General features: G+C 41.2%; 1 protein-coding gene and 1 pseudogene across 3 annotated transcripts in view; both read left to right on the forward strand.

Moving 5' to 3' along the window:
• SRC (SRC proto-oncogene, non-receptor tyrosine kinase) overlaps positions 1–14,632 on the forward strand; it is a 211,037-nt gene that overhangs the window by 185,184 nt on the left and 11,221 nt on the right. For all 3 annotated transcript variants that reach the window (XM_085619192.1, XM_085619191.1, XM_085619193.1), the window contains 4 exons: positions 9,468–9,647; positions 11,764–11,840; positions 12,102–12,255; positions 14,432–14,563. In XM_085619192.1, coding sequence (XP_085475318.1) covers positions 9,468–9,647; positions 11,764–11,840; positions 12,102–12,255; positions 14,432–14,563 — 543 coding nt within the window. The remainder of the gene's footprint in view (positions 1–9,467; positions 9,648–11,763; positions 11,841–12,101; positions 12,256–14,431; positions 14,564–14,632) is intronic.
• On the forward strand, positions 4,830–5,330 carry LOC146812176 (large ribosomal subunit protein eL14 pseudogene; annotated as a pseudogene).

Consider the following 14,632-nt stretch of genomic DNA (forward strand, 5'->3'; position numbering starts at 1 on the left):
TCTTTCAGTGAACATGGGCTGCCATAACCCAACCATGACACAATAGGTCCATTCCTTTCACTGCCTGCTGAAAGTAAGGCTTGTTTGAACATTTTTCCCAGGGATGAGTTTGGTTTCTAGCCCAGCCCTCCTGGCAGCAGTATTGTATGAGACAAATAATTGTTGGACTTGATTACTCCATGCTGTTCAAAATAACTTCTCTTCAGTTCCACATTCTGTCATGTCCTGCCAAAACTTTTATGGCATTCCAAATACGCTTAGCATAAAACACAATCCTTGCACTTGTTGATTTCTTGTGCTCTTATTTTCTCGTCTTCTCTCTAATTAATTTTAATGTCTGAACCCAAGGCTGGATGAGACTTGGTAGTAAGAGACAGCACTCACTTCCATGCTAACCCTTGGTCTACTCAGAGTTCTTTCAAGACACTTCAGCACCGCACAATGTGCATTTCACATCTTAAACATTCTTTCTACCACCAAGTACATGCATTCTTTGTTTCTACTTGCAAGTACATGTTCAATTTAAAAGGGAGCCGGAGGAATGTTTCAAATGCAGTACGTCGGGCTCTACTGGCCATTATATGACCGCTCCATCATTAAAGGACAGAGCGGAAGGCGAGGGCCTTTAACAAGGGACCTTTAATGGCCAGTAGAGCCCGCTAAGGAGGGCTCTAAGGCTGTTATAACATTCTGCCCTCGAGGGGCGGAACGTTCTATTTAAAACAAAGATCTCACGGAGCCTGATGGGGTTGAAATCCCTCCGGGCTCCGTGGGGCCTTGGTTAAACATTGGAATGTTGATGCTCCGTGCTTCTACCGGCCCTTAGAATCCCGGAACATTTCATTGTTTTCAATGGAGCGCTCCACGTCCAATGTTCAAATTGTTCTTAAAATACGGACTGCAATCTAAGTGTTGGGTCAGAAGAGGGGCCTTGAACATTCCAAACTTGATTGATCAGTTGTTTAATTTGAAGAGGGAGGGTTTATGTGTGCATTTCTTTAAAGGGAGAGATGTGCATGATCTCGTTTATGACCATCCTACCATGCCTTGGCCCAGCTACTTCTGTGGGAGTAAGGTGGAAGGCAGGCTTAATTCTTTCTCTTGCCTTCATCTCCATGAACACTAGTGTGAGCATCCCGTTATACATGTTTGCAGCGTAAATCTTTTCTTGATTAACTTATTTGACATTATTCCGCCATCTGGTGGTAGCGCCTTGAATTCCACTCCTGTAGTATTTTCTTTTGGGTGTCCTTTGCTATTACCTCTCAGTGTCTTGTCCATCCCTCTCCTGAACTCAGACACAAGTCCCGGAAGTCACCTGTGCATGGTTGCTATCTTCAGATTTTTTTTTTTTTCCTGGTGACATTTTGATTTTCCTTGTTTTGCAGAAAATTATGGGCAAGTATCGCCTATAACAGGCACTTCAAGCTTTCACGGACACAGCACCATAATTCTAACCAGTCCATGAAAAATAAGGGCAGGCGGTTACCCTACCTGACATAAGGCGTCTATCTCCCATGAGATGGAATGGCCTATCCAATATTGTCGTACATCAGAGAGCCTACATTTCTCTTCTACGAAGTAGAATCAAATTGAACCCTCTCTAGAATGAATAGGATATATTTAGGCAGAAAGTAACGGAGAAAACTAGTCCCAATCTTTCAAACGTAACTCAGTGTCGTTTCTGGAGTTAAGGGTAGCACATGTTGCATTTTCGGTGCAGAAGGTAATTCGTAATTGTTTTGCAATTTCTTTGCATCATTAGTCTTCAACATGACCTCTATAGGGGATAAAATAACTTTAACCTTCCATTATGAGGCTATTGCAATTTACTGAGTCTTTGACCATACCGAGGCGCACACATCCACAGACCAAGGTGGCTTGCACTATTATTCTCGTGTATGCCTCTTACCTTACCTGATTTCTGACCTCAGTCCCCACACTAAACACCCCCAGAATAAAACATGTTGTTGGATAAAATGACAGCACAAGCTGAAGATGTTATACGTGACATGATGCCGCTTTGCATCTATGGAGCAGCTGTTTACAAGCAAAATGACTATTAGAGAATGAAGCAGATTCGTGCCAAAATGACAATAAAACTGCACCAAAAACATCCATTGCAATTGTTACCAAATAAATAATTCTAACACACGGATCTCTACATTGTCCTAAACTTCATACACACAATATAGCAGACATCGCGGATAATGCCAACCTCGAATATGCATTTGTGCTCTTTCCAACTTTTCCACGGACATCCAGCCAGACGATAAAGGCCAGGCAAGGTTCCAATTCAAAATTGCATGCTTGGTGACCCGCAGGTGCATACCCTCCATGGTTCAAGTTTGCCTCTATAATACATTCTCTCCTTACTGTGTGCCCCCAGGAGACTCTCCTTTTCTCCATTCATGATGCTTAACCTCTCAGGTTCTCAACGCTCATACGTCCATCCAATTCACATCTGATCAAGCAACCCACAATTCTTGCAGGAGGTCCCCCGGAAGCATTCTCCTTTTCAGGCTGGCCAGATGCCACCACTTCCAGTGACTGTCCTTCCACTCCTTATCTCTGCCCAAACAAAAGAGCAAAACTGATCAGCTCAAATGTAACTTGCGATTCTCTCTCGTGCTATCATGTGTATGGCAAATCTGGAGAGTGATGCAGGATACTTGGCAATGGAAAGTGCAGATGACATAGACCAGCCGATTGGTTCCACCGACACCTTTTGGCCTAACCCATGCACATTTTTACCCAGTTGTGGAGTCCAGTTATTGTAAGTATGTGGAGAAATGACCAGTACAACTCTTACTGCATGTGTTGACACACTACTTACTTGAACACTCCAATCCAAGAGGACTGCGTTTCTGTAGTAGAAGGTAATTGCGTTCAAAGTTGTTATTGTAGCTAGTTGAGAGCCAGAACACTTTGAGATGAATAAGTGCATAACTTGGACACTATAAGTAACTAGACTGCTGGCGTATTGTGGGCTTCTCTGGCAAAGATGGGCTCACATCTGGCAAGATGGGATCCAGATTTCACATAACGGTGCCCTTTCTTGTTCTATTTTGGGCATATTGGGCATGATGTGGCCTACACCTGGAATACTGAATTCCTTGTAATAAAGGTGGTCATATTGTGAGAATTCCCAGCATGTAGTGTAAATCCTTGGTTTTTCATGGTGAATTAAGGGCACACAAGATATAATCTGCCAATGTTGTGGTAGTAGTGTATTTGAGCACTCCATGAACATGACAGAGGTTTGTTTGGGAACCAGGCATGTATTTACTTAAAATAAAAACCTGACATTTCATGACCAAAAGTATTGTTTACATACAACTTGTAAATATTTATAAGTTTATTTATGAGAAAAATAACAGTTTAGGTTCAATAGCAAAATGTGTTGATATTCTGATACTGCTAAACTTTTCTTTGGGGAAAAACTTATAGCATTTCCAAACATATTATTTGGAAATGCCGTTTTTGAAAATGTATTATTTGGTATATTTTTTTTATTATTTGGAAATTTAATAATGTTGCAATCAATTTCCAAATAGATTATAATGGAGTTTCTAAATATATCATATATAATATTTGAAGTAGATATTTGAGTGATCATTCTTGATGAATACAGCAGATTTATTGCTGGTTCCCTGCTTCCACAACGCACTCCACTGGCCTATGTCATTTTATGAACTGTGTGGAACAATTTCATCGTTTTTTTTAATAGCGCTTTTTATGTCGACTACTGTCATAAAAAAACTGTGACACATCCTAGAAATAGGTGTGTGTGTGTGTGTGTGTATATATATATATCTCCTTTTGGATGAAACCCGAGCAGGCTGCTAATGATCCTGGCTTGGGGTGATCAGACACCCATTCACCCCTCACTAAATCCTGCTGTGCTGCATGTGTGAGGCAGCAAAGCAGGTGGCTTTTTAAGAAACTGACGAACTTGTTTTAGTGGTGTGAAGAGAGCGCTCTTTAAACAGCTCAACTTCTGTTCCTGGTGCTAAGAGAGGCACGGAAGAAACGTGAGCCTGCACCAGTGTGTGAATAATGTGCGTGCTCACCAGATCCTCTCTCAAAAGCCGGGACATATCTTTGTTTTAGCAAAAAGTGACTGGACGCCGGGACAGTCCTTGGAAAAACCAGGACTGTCTGGCCAAATCTGGGATGTCTAGTCTGGCCTGTACGCCTAATGCAACCTTTCTGCTCTCTGAACCCCTTAGGTTTCCGTAGCTTACGCCATAACACTACGGTGTGAGCCTGTGATAAGTCTCCTGCTGTCGGATTGGACTTGTTTACATTTTGGTATTTCCACCTCTCACCCTACAAGCATTTTCGCAGTCACAAATAATTGAATTTTGCAAGAGACGTGATGGGAACATAAAGTGAAATGTAGAAATGAAGAAAGATGCTGTTTATATTTTTAAAATGGAGTGAGTGAGCCTCCAAATTCCCCAGAGATGTTCAGACTTTGAAAAGCACCATCAATGTACTGGAACATTTCACCATTGAGACCTTCTGACTTTTTAACCAATTCATTGGACCGGTGTCTTGGAAATACATGATACTCTCTACGTTGCCTGTGTAAGAAGTCCTCCAGCCCTCTGCTCTGTAGGGAGGAAGTTGAGCTTCTCTATGATTTGAGACTAGTATTTATGCCCCAACTGTTAAAAGTGAACCATCCAGCAACGTATTTAGGGCCTTAGTAGAACTCTTTCTGCTCTGCGATTTAAGAGGAGGCTACATCTGCAGTACGGTATTTTGGTACTGAGGGCGGTACAGAGCAGTTTATCAGCATACAGCGAGGTTCTTTTTCTTCTGCAAACATGTTTTTGGTCTGCCTTTCTGCTCGTGGACTGCCACCATGGTTTTCAAGCGTTATGTACAGATTGGCCGGGTTGCCTTCATCTCCTTCGGCCCACATGCAGGGAAGCTGGTTGCAATTGTTGACGTAATTGACCAAAACAGGGCACTGGAGGATGGCCCTGGCAGTGGCGTCAAAAGGCAGGCTATGCCCTTCAAGTGCATGCAGCTTACTGACTTTGTGCTCAAGTTCTCCCACAGCGCTCGTCAGAAGTTTGTAAGACGTGCCGGGGAGGAAGAAAATGTAAATGAAAAATGGTCTCAAACAAGATGGGCAAAGAAGATCAATGCCAGAGGTAAGAAAGCCAAGAGGACAGATCTTGACCACTATCGCGTCATGAAGGCCAAAAGAATGAGGAACAAAATCATCAAAGCTGAAGTAAAGAAACTCCAAAAGGAAGCTTCCAAGAAGCCAGAGTAAATTGATTGGTTCATTAAAGAGTTATTTAATATAAAAAAATAAATTAAAATAACCATAATTTTGGTCCGATTTAACTGAGCTGCAGAAAGACCGAGCTGAGCACCATCTGCTGGCCACTTCACAACTTTGCAGCGTTTTAATTCTTTTTGTTTCTTCTAGGGTCAACTCCTCCTGGAGAATGGTTTCAGAGGGTTGTAGTCAGGTCAGATATTCACAATATACTTATTAAACTGGAAAGCCCCAAAGACATAGACTCAAAACTTCAATTGCTTCAGCCTATATGACATGAAGTCATCCATGAATTGAATGCATCCAAAACTGAAATACTCATGTGGTGAATGGGAAAGTTATGACCCACTCTGCACCTGGCCTGACGATCTGGGACCACCTCCTAAATTATCTAAGGAAGTAGGAAACCTTGGAATTGCCATGGACTCCAAATTATCAATGAATGCCCAGGTGGACAAGTTAACAAGATCAAACTTCATTACTATGAAAACTCTGCAGCGCATCTTACCCCCCCCCCCTGGAATTCTCCACAAGGTCCAAACTACTCTCTCTCTTGTACTTTCTAAACTTGATTACGCCAATGGCCACTACCATGGAACATTTTTATTAACTATGATAAACACTACAACGAATCCAGAACTCTATTGCCAGACTACTCCTACATGTAAAGCCACAAGTCCACAGCTCCTCTACCTTGACGGGCCCTACATTGGTTACAGGTTTCAAGAAGATCCACATTCAAGCTTCTTTGTATCACCCACAAAGCAATATATGGAACGGGACCAATTTTCATCGGAATAAAATCACCGAACATCTACAACAAAGGAACCTCCACTCAAGATTGGCACCTAAAAACCGAGATAGTCATTTCAAACAACAGACTACACCATTGGACGCCAGCACTCTGGCCGGATACACTAGGAACTCCACCAATCCCTAAAAACTCTGTAAAGAGCCTTGGCATCCAAATTGAAGCTAACCTATCTATGCAATCGCAGATTAACATGGTCACGTCATCTTGCTTTTATCAACTCAGGAACTTCAAAAAGATTAGGAGATTCCTTACCAGGGAAGCAAGCATGGTGATTTTTGGTGGCTATGATCATGTCTAGGTTGGATTATGCCAATGCTATCTACTTAGGCCTCCCAGCCAATCAAATTCATAAGCTTCAGCTGATACAGAATCAAGCTGCCAGAGTTATTTACCAACAACCAAGACACTGCCATACTAAGCCATTGATGAAGCAGCTTCATCGGCTTCCCGAGGTCCAGCGGTCTATGTTCAAGACAGGCTGCATGATTTTCAAAGCAATCCAGGATAGGGGCCCCAAATTTATTTCTATGAAAATCCATCTGTACCTCCCTAAACGGAACCTTAGATCAGCCTATTGCTAGACTCTATCTTTGGGGTGGCTTCAAACTCAGCGCCAAGAGACCTTTGGTGTACGCGTGCTCAATACATTCCCTATAACATAACATAACATGCTAATGGGTCTCTTTATTTTATTTATCAAAGTATGTAAATATGATCACAATTGTATCTACAAGTGCTTCACTATTAAATTTTGAGGAAAGTATTAAAAAAATAACAGATAAAAATACACAAATTAGCTTTACGTACTGCAGTACCTGAAAGTCTAAATTTCTAACTACCCACACTTGCACACCTGGAACATGATACAATACAATTTTATAACTTTTTTTATTATGTTCCTTATGCATGTATAACCTTTCTATGTAGTTGTATATCTATATATTTATTACTTTACTCCTACTGTACAAAGGAAGAAAAAAAGGGAAAAAAGTCTTCAAATCCCTCCAATGCACTACTCTGTCTCATCCTAGGCCTCTCTCAATTTATCCTCTGCCTCCACTCTGACTCATATCAAACCTCATTCTTCCACTATGATCTCTCATATAACCTGTTCTAGACTCTTCTCATCTCTATCCTTCCTTGACTCGCCTCAAACCTAATTTTACTACTATGATCTCCCTAATAACCCTTTCTAGGCTCTTCCCTCCCCTATCAGACAGGCTCACGCATTCACAGTTCAAATGAACAATTTATATTTATATTTCCCCATAGTAATCCACTACTAATCCCTTGGGTTCTGGAGTAGTATGCTACTTGCCGAAAAGCACTTCAAAGCCTCGTATGGGGTCATAAGCGCTATATAAATACAATTAAAATTACAATGTTAACAGGTATGCACAAGAATATGTGGCAGTGTGTCAAATAACTCTTGTCATTATTGAACAAAAAAACAGGCAAGATTCAGAATCTTTTCTAATCAAGTTACTCACATTAATGCATACGCTCAACACAAGTCTCACAAGCAAGTCAGGTGTGTCTGATTTTATGAAACCAGTTTTAGATGTAGACAGTGCTGCCTGTAATAGTTGCATCTGATTTCACTTGCCTGCAGGAATCTGTTAAACATTTTCTAATTGATGTCTTCTGTTGATAACCCTGTTGTTAGAAGGGCATAGTTTTTTTGTAGCTTTCAATTGGAGTGGGCTTCCCCCTTCATAGTGGCTGCCTACTGCTTGCCGTTTCTACAGGATTTCTGACAAGTAGACAAGAAGAAGAAAAACTGACTCCACAACCTTTACGCAAGCATCCACCAGAAGCATGGATTTAATACCAAGGGGCTAGTTCAGACGAACTCACAAAATATTTTGATGAGGAGAGGTGTACTGTTGAGTGATTTTGGGTGGTGCTTCTTTGAAGGTAATTGGGGAAATAACATAGAGAAATGTCTTGCCAGTTGTCACTATACAATAAGCATGCAACAGAGGTCAGTTTAATGGTTTTTGATTGTTGTTGACCGGTAGGATGGACTCCTTCATTATTATTGACTGATATGACGGATGTTGAAATTCTAGTGTCCACGAAGAGGGCTGAAAACTGATCACTAGTGTATTTTTTCTCTGATATGTAGCTTATGCATGAACTATTATTCCTCAGCTGGTGTTCCCCTTTTAATTACACTATCGTCATAATCTATGTGCTCGGACTGGGAATTATTTACCTTGTGCCTGAGGTTTGGTATTTGATTATGGCATTTTGAGGGGACTTCAGATGATCTTTCTATTAAATTAACCTGCTTACACTCACCCATGTGTAATTGGTTTGCTCTCTGTTCTTATTGCACGTTTCGGACTCTGCCACCTCTAGGCACTCTTAGGATCCACCTGACTGTTGGGCAATGCTGCAAAGAGTTCTCCGATATGAGAATCTTGAGCACTTTTCCAGTCTGTAACTAGCTGCTACAATACTGTAACAGCTGATGGCCACATAAATCAACTGTTTTTTGGGGGAAGCAGCTTTAGTTTGTTAGAACCTGGACTTGGGAAGCAGAGAACAGGTTTTGGAATAATTTTGACACTTTTACACCAGAGTATTGTTATGAACAGGTTTGTGATTAATGTGTAAAACATTTAATTGGAACTAGGGTGATCAGTATGCTTGTAGAAAGGTAACAGTATTAAAACTCACCCATGCCAGCTCCCTGTGGGAATGACTCCTCTATTGGTCTTGTGCTAGATTTCAGTTCTAACCAGAGACTGCTGGGCCGTACAAGCAATTAAGAATATAGTGTGTGCTTTAGGACATTATCAATGACATGTAAATTACTCAGTCAGAGACAGCGAATGCGTAGCTATTTTTCTGTCTCCGTTTCCAATTAAAGCCATTTTTGTTTCCGTCCAACTTAAGCTCCATTTGACAAATCTGTAAGAAATGTGGCTCTCGCTTCATGCATTTGGCTATATTTCAGCATGCTAAGTTTTGTGCATATCCATCTGATGTTTGTTGAGGAGGGTTTAATTGTGCATGCTCTTCCTCCTATCACAAAACCCATGTTAGTTACTTATTCTTTTGATTTAATGCCAAAGAGGGAGTTGTTAGGGATGGAAAGATCAGATTTCCCATTTCCACATTACCTACTTATGTTTAATGTCTGCTCACCCCTTCTTCATAAGCATCAAAGGCCCTTCCCCTCCTGTAAATGGACACACAACAACCCCAGTCCTCTGTTTTAACCAGACGTTTTCTAGTGCTAAATTTCCACTATATTTTTTGGAGCAGTGGTGCTGCAGCCACTTGACTGGCAAATGTTGATGGTGCATAATCTCACCGGAGTATCTTTAATTTCTTTAATAGGAACTTGGAACGGCACCACCAGAGTAGCCATAAAAACCCTCAAGCCTGGGACTATGTCACCAGAAGCCTTTCTTCAGGAGGCCCAAGTTATGAAAAAGCTACGCCACGAGAAGTTGGTGCAACTGTATGCTGTGGTTTCAGAAGAGCCAATCTACATTGTCACCGAATACATGAGCAAAGGTGTGAAATCAGAGAAACCTTTTGTTCTCCAGGAGGGTTGTTTTGGGTGAAAAGAAATTCCCAGGACTAAGTGATGTCTGGGGATGGTGTTTGTGTTAGAAGGTACTCAGAAATATTCCTGAAAATAGTCCAGTAATGAGTTTGTCATGGACAGAGGGTGCCAATGAAATGCTGCAGAGTGAGAAGGTGTTTTATGGCAGAACACTAGGAAAGTCTTATCCCTTAGGCGAGGAGATGGACAGTGGAGATAACTTGGAGTGGGAGGTGCTGGGCGGGGATTCACTGGTGGAAGGGGTGGAGTGTCAGGAAATTTCTGTGATTAGTTGTGCAGGGTGAGATTGTCATGGAAGCAGAAACTGGTTGTTGGGGAGCATTCTTCATTTGGTGACATTCTGGGCATGTGTTTTTGAGAAAGGTGTAGGTAGTGGTTATTTTGGTATGTAAGGATTGTTGCACTCCCTTACACAAGAAGGTGATGGGTGAGGCATTTTTGTGGGAAGAGTTACAGGACTGGCATTTTCTTGGAGTATGTGTGTGTGGGGGAATCCATTTAAATTAGCATAAGCTAGTTGAGGAGTAGTTCACATGAAGATCCCTAAAAAAGAATCCTTAGGAAGAGTTTGTAGGAAGAGTTCTAAGAGTTTGTAGAAAGTATTCATAGAAAAAGTTCTAAGAAATAATTCTGAGTTCTTAAAAAGACTTCTTAGAACGAGTCCTTAGAAAGAGTCCTTAGACCGATTTCTTAGAAAGAGGTCTTATAAAGAGTTATTAGAGTGCTTAGTCGGTTATTAGAGTGCTAAGAGAGTTACTAGCATTCATAGAAAGTTCCAAGAGTTCTTAAAAAGGATCTCAGAAATAGTTTAGGGTTATTAGAAACAATTCTTAGAAGGCATTATTTGTGTTCTGAAAGTTCTTAGAAAGATTCATTAGAAAGAGTGCTAAGAGTTCTTAGCAAGGGCTCTTAGCAAGGGTTCTTGGAAAGAGTGCTTATAGTGTCTAGAAAGAGTTCATAGCATACTTAGAGAGGATTTTTAGAAATGGTTATTATCTTGGAAAGAGGTCTTAGAAAGAGTCCATAGAGTGCCTAGAACGAGTTCATATCCTTCTTAGAAAGGATTGTTAGAAATTGTTATCATAGAGTTTTTAGAGATCTTAAAAAGAGTTGTTGGAGTTCTAAAAAAAAGAATTCCTAATGTTCTTAGATAGGGTTCTTAGGGTCCTTAGAAAGGGTACTTCAAAAAGGTACTTAGGGTCCTTAGAAAAGGTTCTTAGAAGTGTTTTAGAAAGTCCACAGAGTGCCTAAAAAGAGTTCAAGACATTCTTGGAAAGGATTCTTAGAAATAGTTATTTTGGAGAGTTCTTAGAAAAAGTTCTTTAAGATAGTGTTCTTAGAAATGGTTATTATCTTGGAAAGAGTTCTTAGAGTCCATCGAGTGCCTAGAGAGAACTTTTAGAGTGCGTTGAAAGAGCAGTTAGAGTTCTTAAAATATTTCCGAGGGCTCTTTGATGGGGCTTTTTGATGGGGCTCCTTGAAAGAGTTTTTAGAAAGTCCACAGAGTGCCTAAAAAGAGTTCAAGGCATTCTCAGAAAGGATTCTTAGAAATTAGTTATAGAGAGTTTGTAGAAAGTTATTTGAGTTGGTGTTCTTATGAAGGGCTGTTAGAAAGAGTTCTTAGATATTAGCGAGCGTAGAAATAGTTTTTAGAATAAGTTCTAAGAGAAGTTGGAAAAGGTGTCTTAGAAAGTTGTTGAAGTTCTTATAAAGAGTTCCAAGAGTTCTTAGGAAGGCTTTTCAGAATGAGTTCTTAGAGCACTTAGTGTTCGAGTTATTAGAGAGTTTGTTAGAGGTCTAAGAACGAGTTCAAAGACTTCTTAGAAAGGGTTCCTAGATATGGGTGGCATATTATGGGGGCGATATGGTAATGAGTAAGAGCTCCACAATATCGCTGGCTAGGAGTGAGTGGTTTTGCCTGGTGTCTTGGTAATGGCTGATTTATCATAGAAGGGTTTGCTCTTGAAGTTCTAATTCGGGAATTATATTTTGAGATGTTTATGTTAAATAGTCAGATGATGAACCTGGGGCAGTCTTCATTAATGCACTGGTTTTCTCCCACAGGCAGTCTACTGGATTTCCTTAAAGGTGATATGGGCAAGTACTTGCGGCTGCCTCAGCTTGTGGATATGTCTGCTCAGGTGAGTTGTGCTGGCAGTTGCTAATGTTTTTCAAATAGAAAACTAATATTACTGAAAACTATTTTAAATGGTTATCCTTGATGACCAAATGAGCAGAGGAACATTGTGAAATGTTGCAGGTCTATAGGGTATCTGACACCATTATCATATTAGATGCGAATAAAGCACCAACATTTGAATGGAAATTTTGTAGCTATCCGGTAATCTTGACCAACTCATTGTGTTCCCCAATGCACATTCTGGATTTTGTTTGTATTCTAGATTGCATCCGGCATGGCGTATGTGGAGCGAATGAATTATGTGCACCGAGACCTTCGTGCAGCCAACATCTTGGTAGGCGAGAACCTGGTGTGCAAAGTGGCAGACTTTGGCTTGGCTCGTCTGATAGAAGATAATGAATATACTGCCAGACAAGGTATTTGTGGGTAACTCTTGGGCTTCAAGATCTGGGCAAAGAAAATATATGAATACATTATCCCACAAGGTTGAACAGAAAGGCAGAAATTCAGAGGAGAAATGTGTGCATGGGGGTCATGAAGTGGAGCTCCTAAAACCCTTCACCGAGTAAATGACGAAGACGTTGCTCACTTAGCAGCTGCTTTTAACAATGTGTCCATTAAGCTACCTCAAATGGTAAAAGGCACTTCTCACCATAAACTGCATACATTTTATAAAATTCTGTAGGCACTCATTTTACTGCACCTCTCGCCTTGACTGCCCAAAGTCTAAATTTCTTCAACTGATTATCACATGTTAACCAAACTTCCACATCGACCTCAGCAGTTTTTATCTGGATTTGTTTGAGCAAAATTAATTACTCAATGCGTTTCTAGATATCTGCACATCCAACATCTACTGAGGCATCTCATTGACCATGAGAAGAATGTGATAATATCCTACAACTGTAACTAGCAGGAAAACCTCATAAAATAGGGCTTAATTCAATATTTTAACAAGTGAGTAGTGCTTTGATCCCCCAGCCAATTAGCATTTCCTTCCCTGTAGTGCCTTCTGTAGTATATGGGGGAGCTAATTTCACTCTGCCCTAAATCAAAAGCCATCATTGTTCAACATGTGTCCAACCACAAGCCAGAGACTCTGGTCTCTGTCTTTGAAGAAACCATGTGTCCAATGATTTGGCAAACGCCTCATCCATCTTCAACTTAGTCTGCATATCAAAGTTGGGGGGAAATTAACTAGTTCCTAAAATAGAAGAATTCTCCACATAAAACTGGATTCCGCTGTGTTTCTATTCTGGGTTTTAATCCCAGCACTTGCAGGACGGTGCTTGTGCACACACGGTGACGACACGTATCATCCCTCCATACCACAGGCTGTTATTGTCCATAATTCAATGGGTGGTGAGAATATATGGCACTGCCCTTAATGGATTCATTCACTCCAGAAGGGTTGTAAATCTGGAATGTGTTTAGGTGCATTCTTAGGCTCGTAGAAGGACAGATGTGTTGCGTCCATCTGCCCCAGATATGCACGTGGACCTGTACATTGACCCATAATGCTTTCTGCTGCAGTGTACTAATGATACGTAGAACAACACAGATGCTCATTTCATCAGGTCCATTTTTCAGTGTATAGCTTCAAACCTTTTGTCTTAAGCTTGTATTTTCAATTCCTGTTGTGGGAGGTAGGCCAGTGGGAACTGCAGCAGCTACCCTCTGTGGCAGGCCCCGTTTCCCCTGCTTATTATCGTGGGTCTGGCAGTTGGCTTGTTCTTACCTTAGGTAAATCTCAGGGCAGAATAAACTGTAGAGAATGCTGCTGATTGCATTATACTGCTGCTCTCTTATCGTAGCAGTAGCCGCTAATGGGATGGTGAGAACGGCGACACCTTGGGAACACCCATAGACAAGACACCTCCAGCTACAGACACCAGACTGTGGAAGGCCACCAAGCCCACTGGTTACCCTCGCTGTTGAGATAAAATGGAGGAGTTGCCACATTGGTTTTACATCAAATCCAGATGTGAAAAGGGGATTTTTACCCAAGCGGGGAACAAATTCTACCCATTACAAGTTACTCATTGAATACAAGCTAGAGGGCTTAGTTTTTCCACAGCCATCCATTTTGTAATGGCAAATCCAAAAGCTATAAAGGGTGAAAACTTGATGGACATTACAATAGGGCCATGTTTCAGAACGTGCATCCTACTTCCCATATCTGCTTTAATATAGGAGGCCGACCTGGAGAGTAGGACCTGAAAGCCCTTCAGAGGAGTGACAAGGGGGTAAAGATAATAACAAGCCAATGGAAGACAGAAATACGTGTGTATTTTATTTTAAAGAATAGGTGGTCCTCACGTTATCATCTTTAAATGCTCATGGGAGAAGCCCAATGAAGGAATTCCTTTTAGGTCAGCATGCTTCCACCCGCATTTTCTCAACCCTTGAGCCCACCCTGGGTGCAGAGCAGGTGAAATAAACTTTAATCTCTGTAGAGAAATATTATTATATATTCTAATTCACAGTATGGGACTCTTACCTTGAAATATGGATTAATACAGTTTGAGATGCCATTGTCGCTTTGTTTTGTTCTTGGACGCCTCTTCATCCTCTCATTTCTCCCCCTCTTAGGTGCCAAGTTTCCCATCAAGTGGACAGCTCCGGAAGCTGCTTTGTATGGAAGGTTTACCATCAAATCTGACGTGTGGTCCTTTGGGATCCTTCTGACTGAGCTCACCACGAAAGGCAGGGTACCTTATCCAGGTAAGCAGCTCTAGCTCCTAGGAAAGCAAGTGCTGTTGATGTGGGGAAACTGGCCCTCCTGCCTCCCCA

The sequence above is a fragment of the Triturus cristatus genome, chromosome 7 (assembly GCF_964204655.1).
Source record: "Triturus cristatus chromosome 7, aTriCri1.1, whole genome shotgun sequence".
Taxonomy (NCBI): domain Eukaryota; kingdom Metazoa; phylum Chordata; class Amphibia; order Caudata; family Salamandridae; genus Triturus; species Triturus cristatus.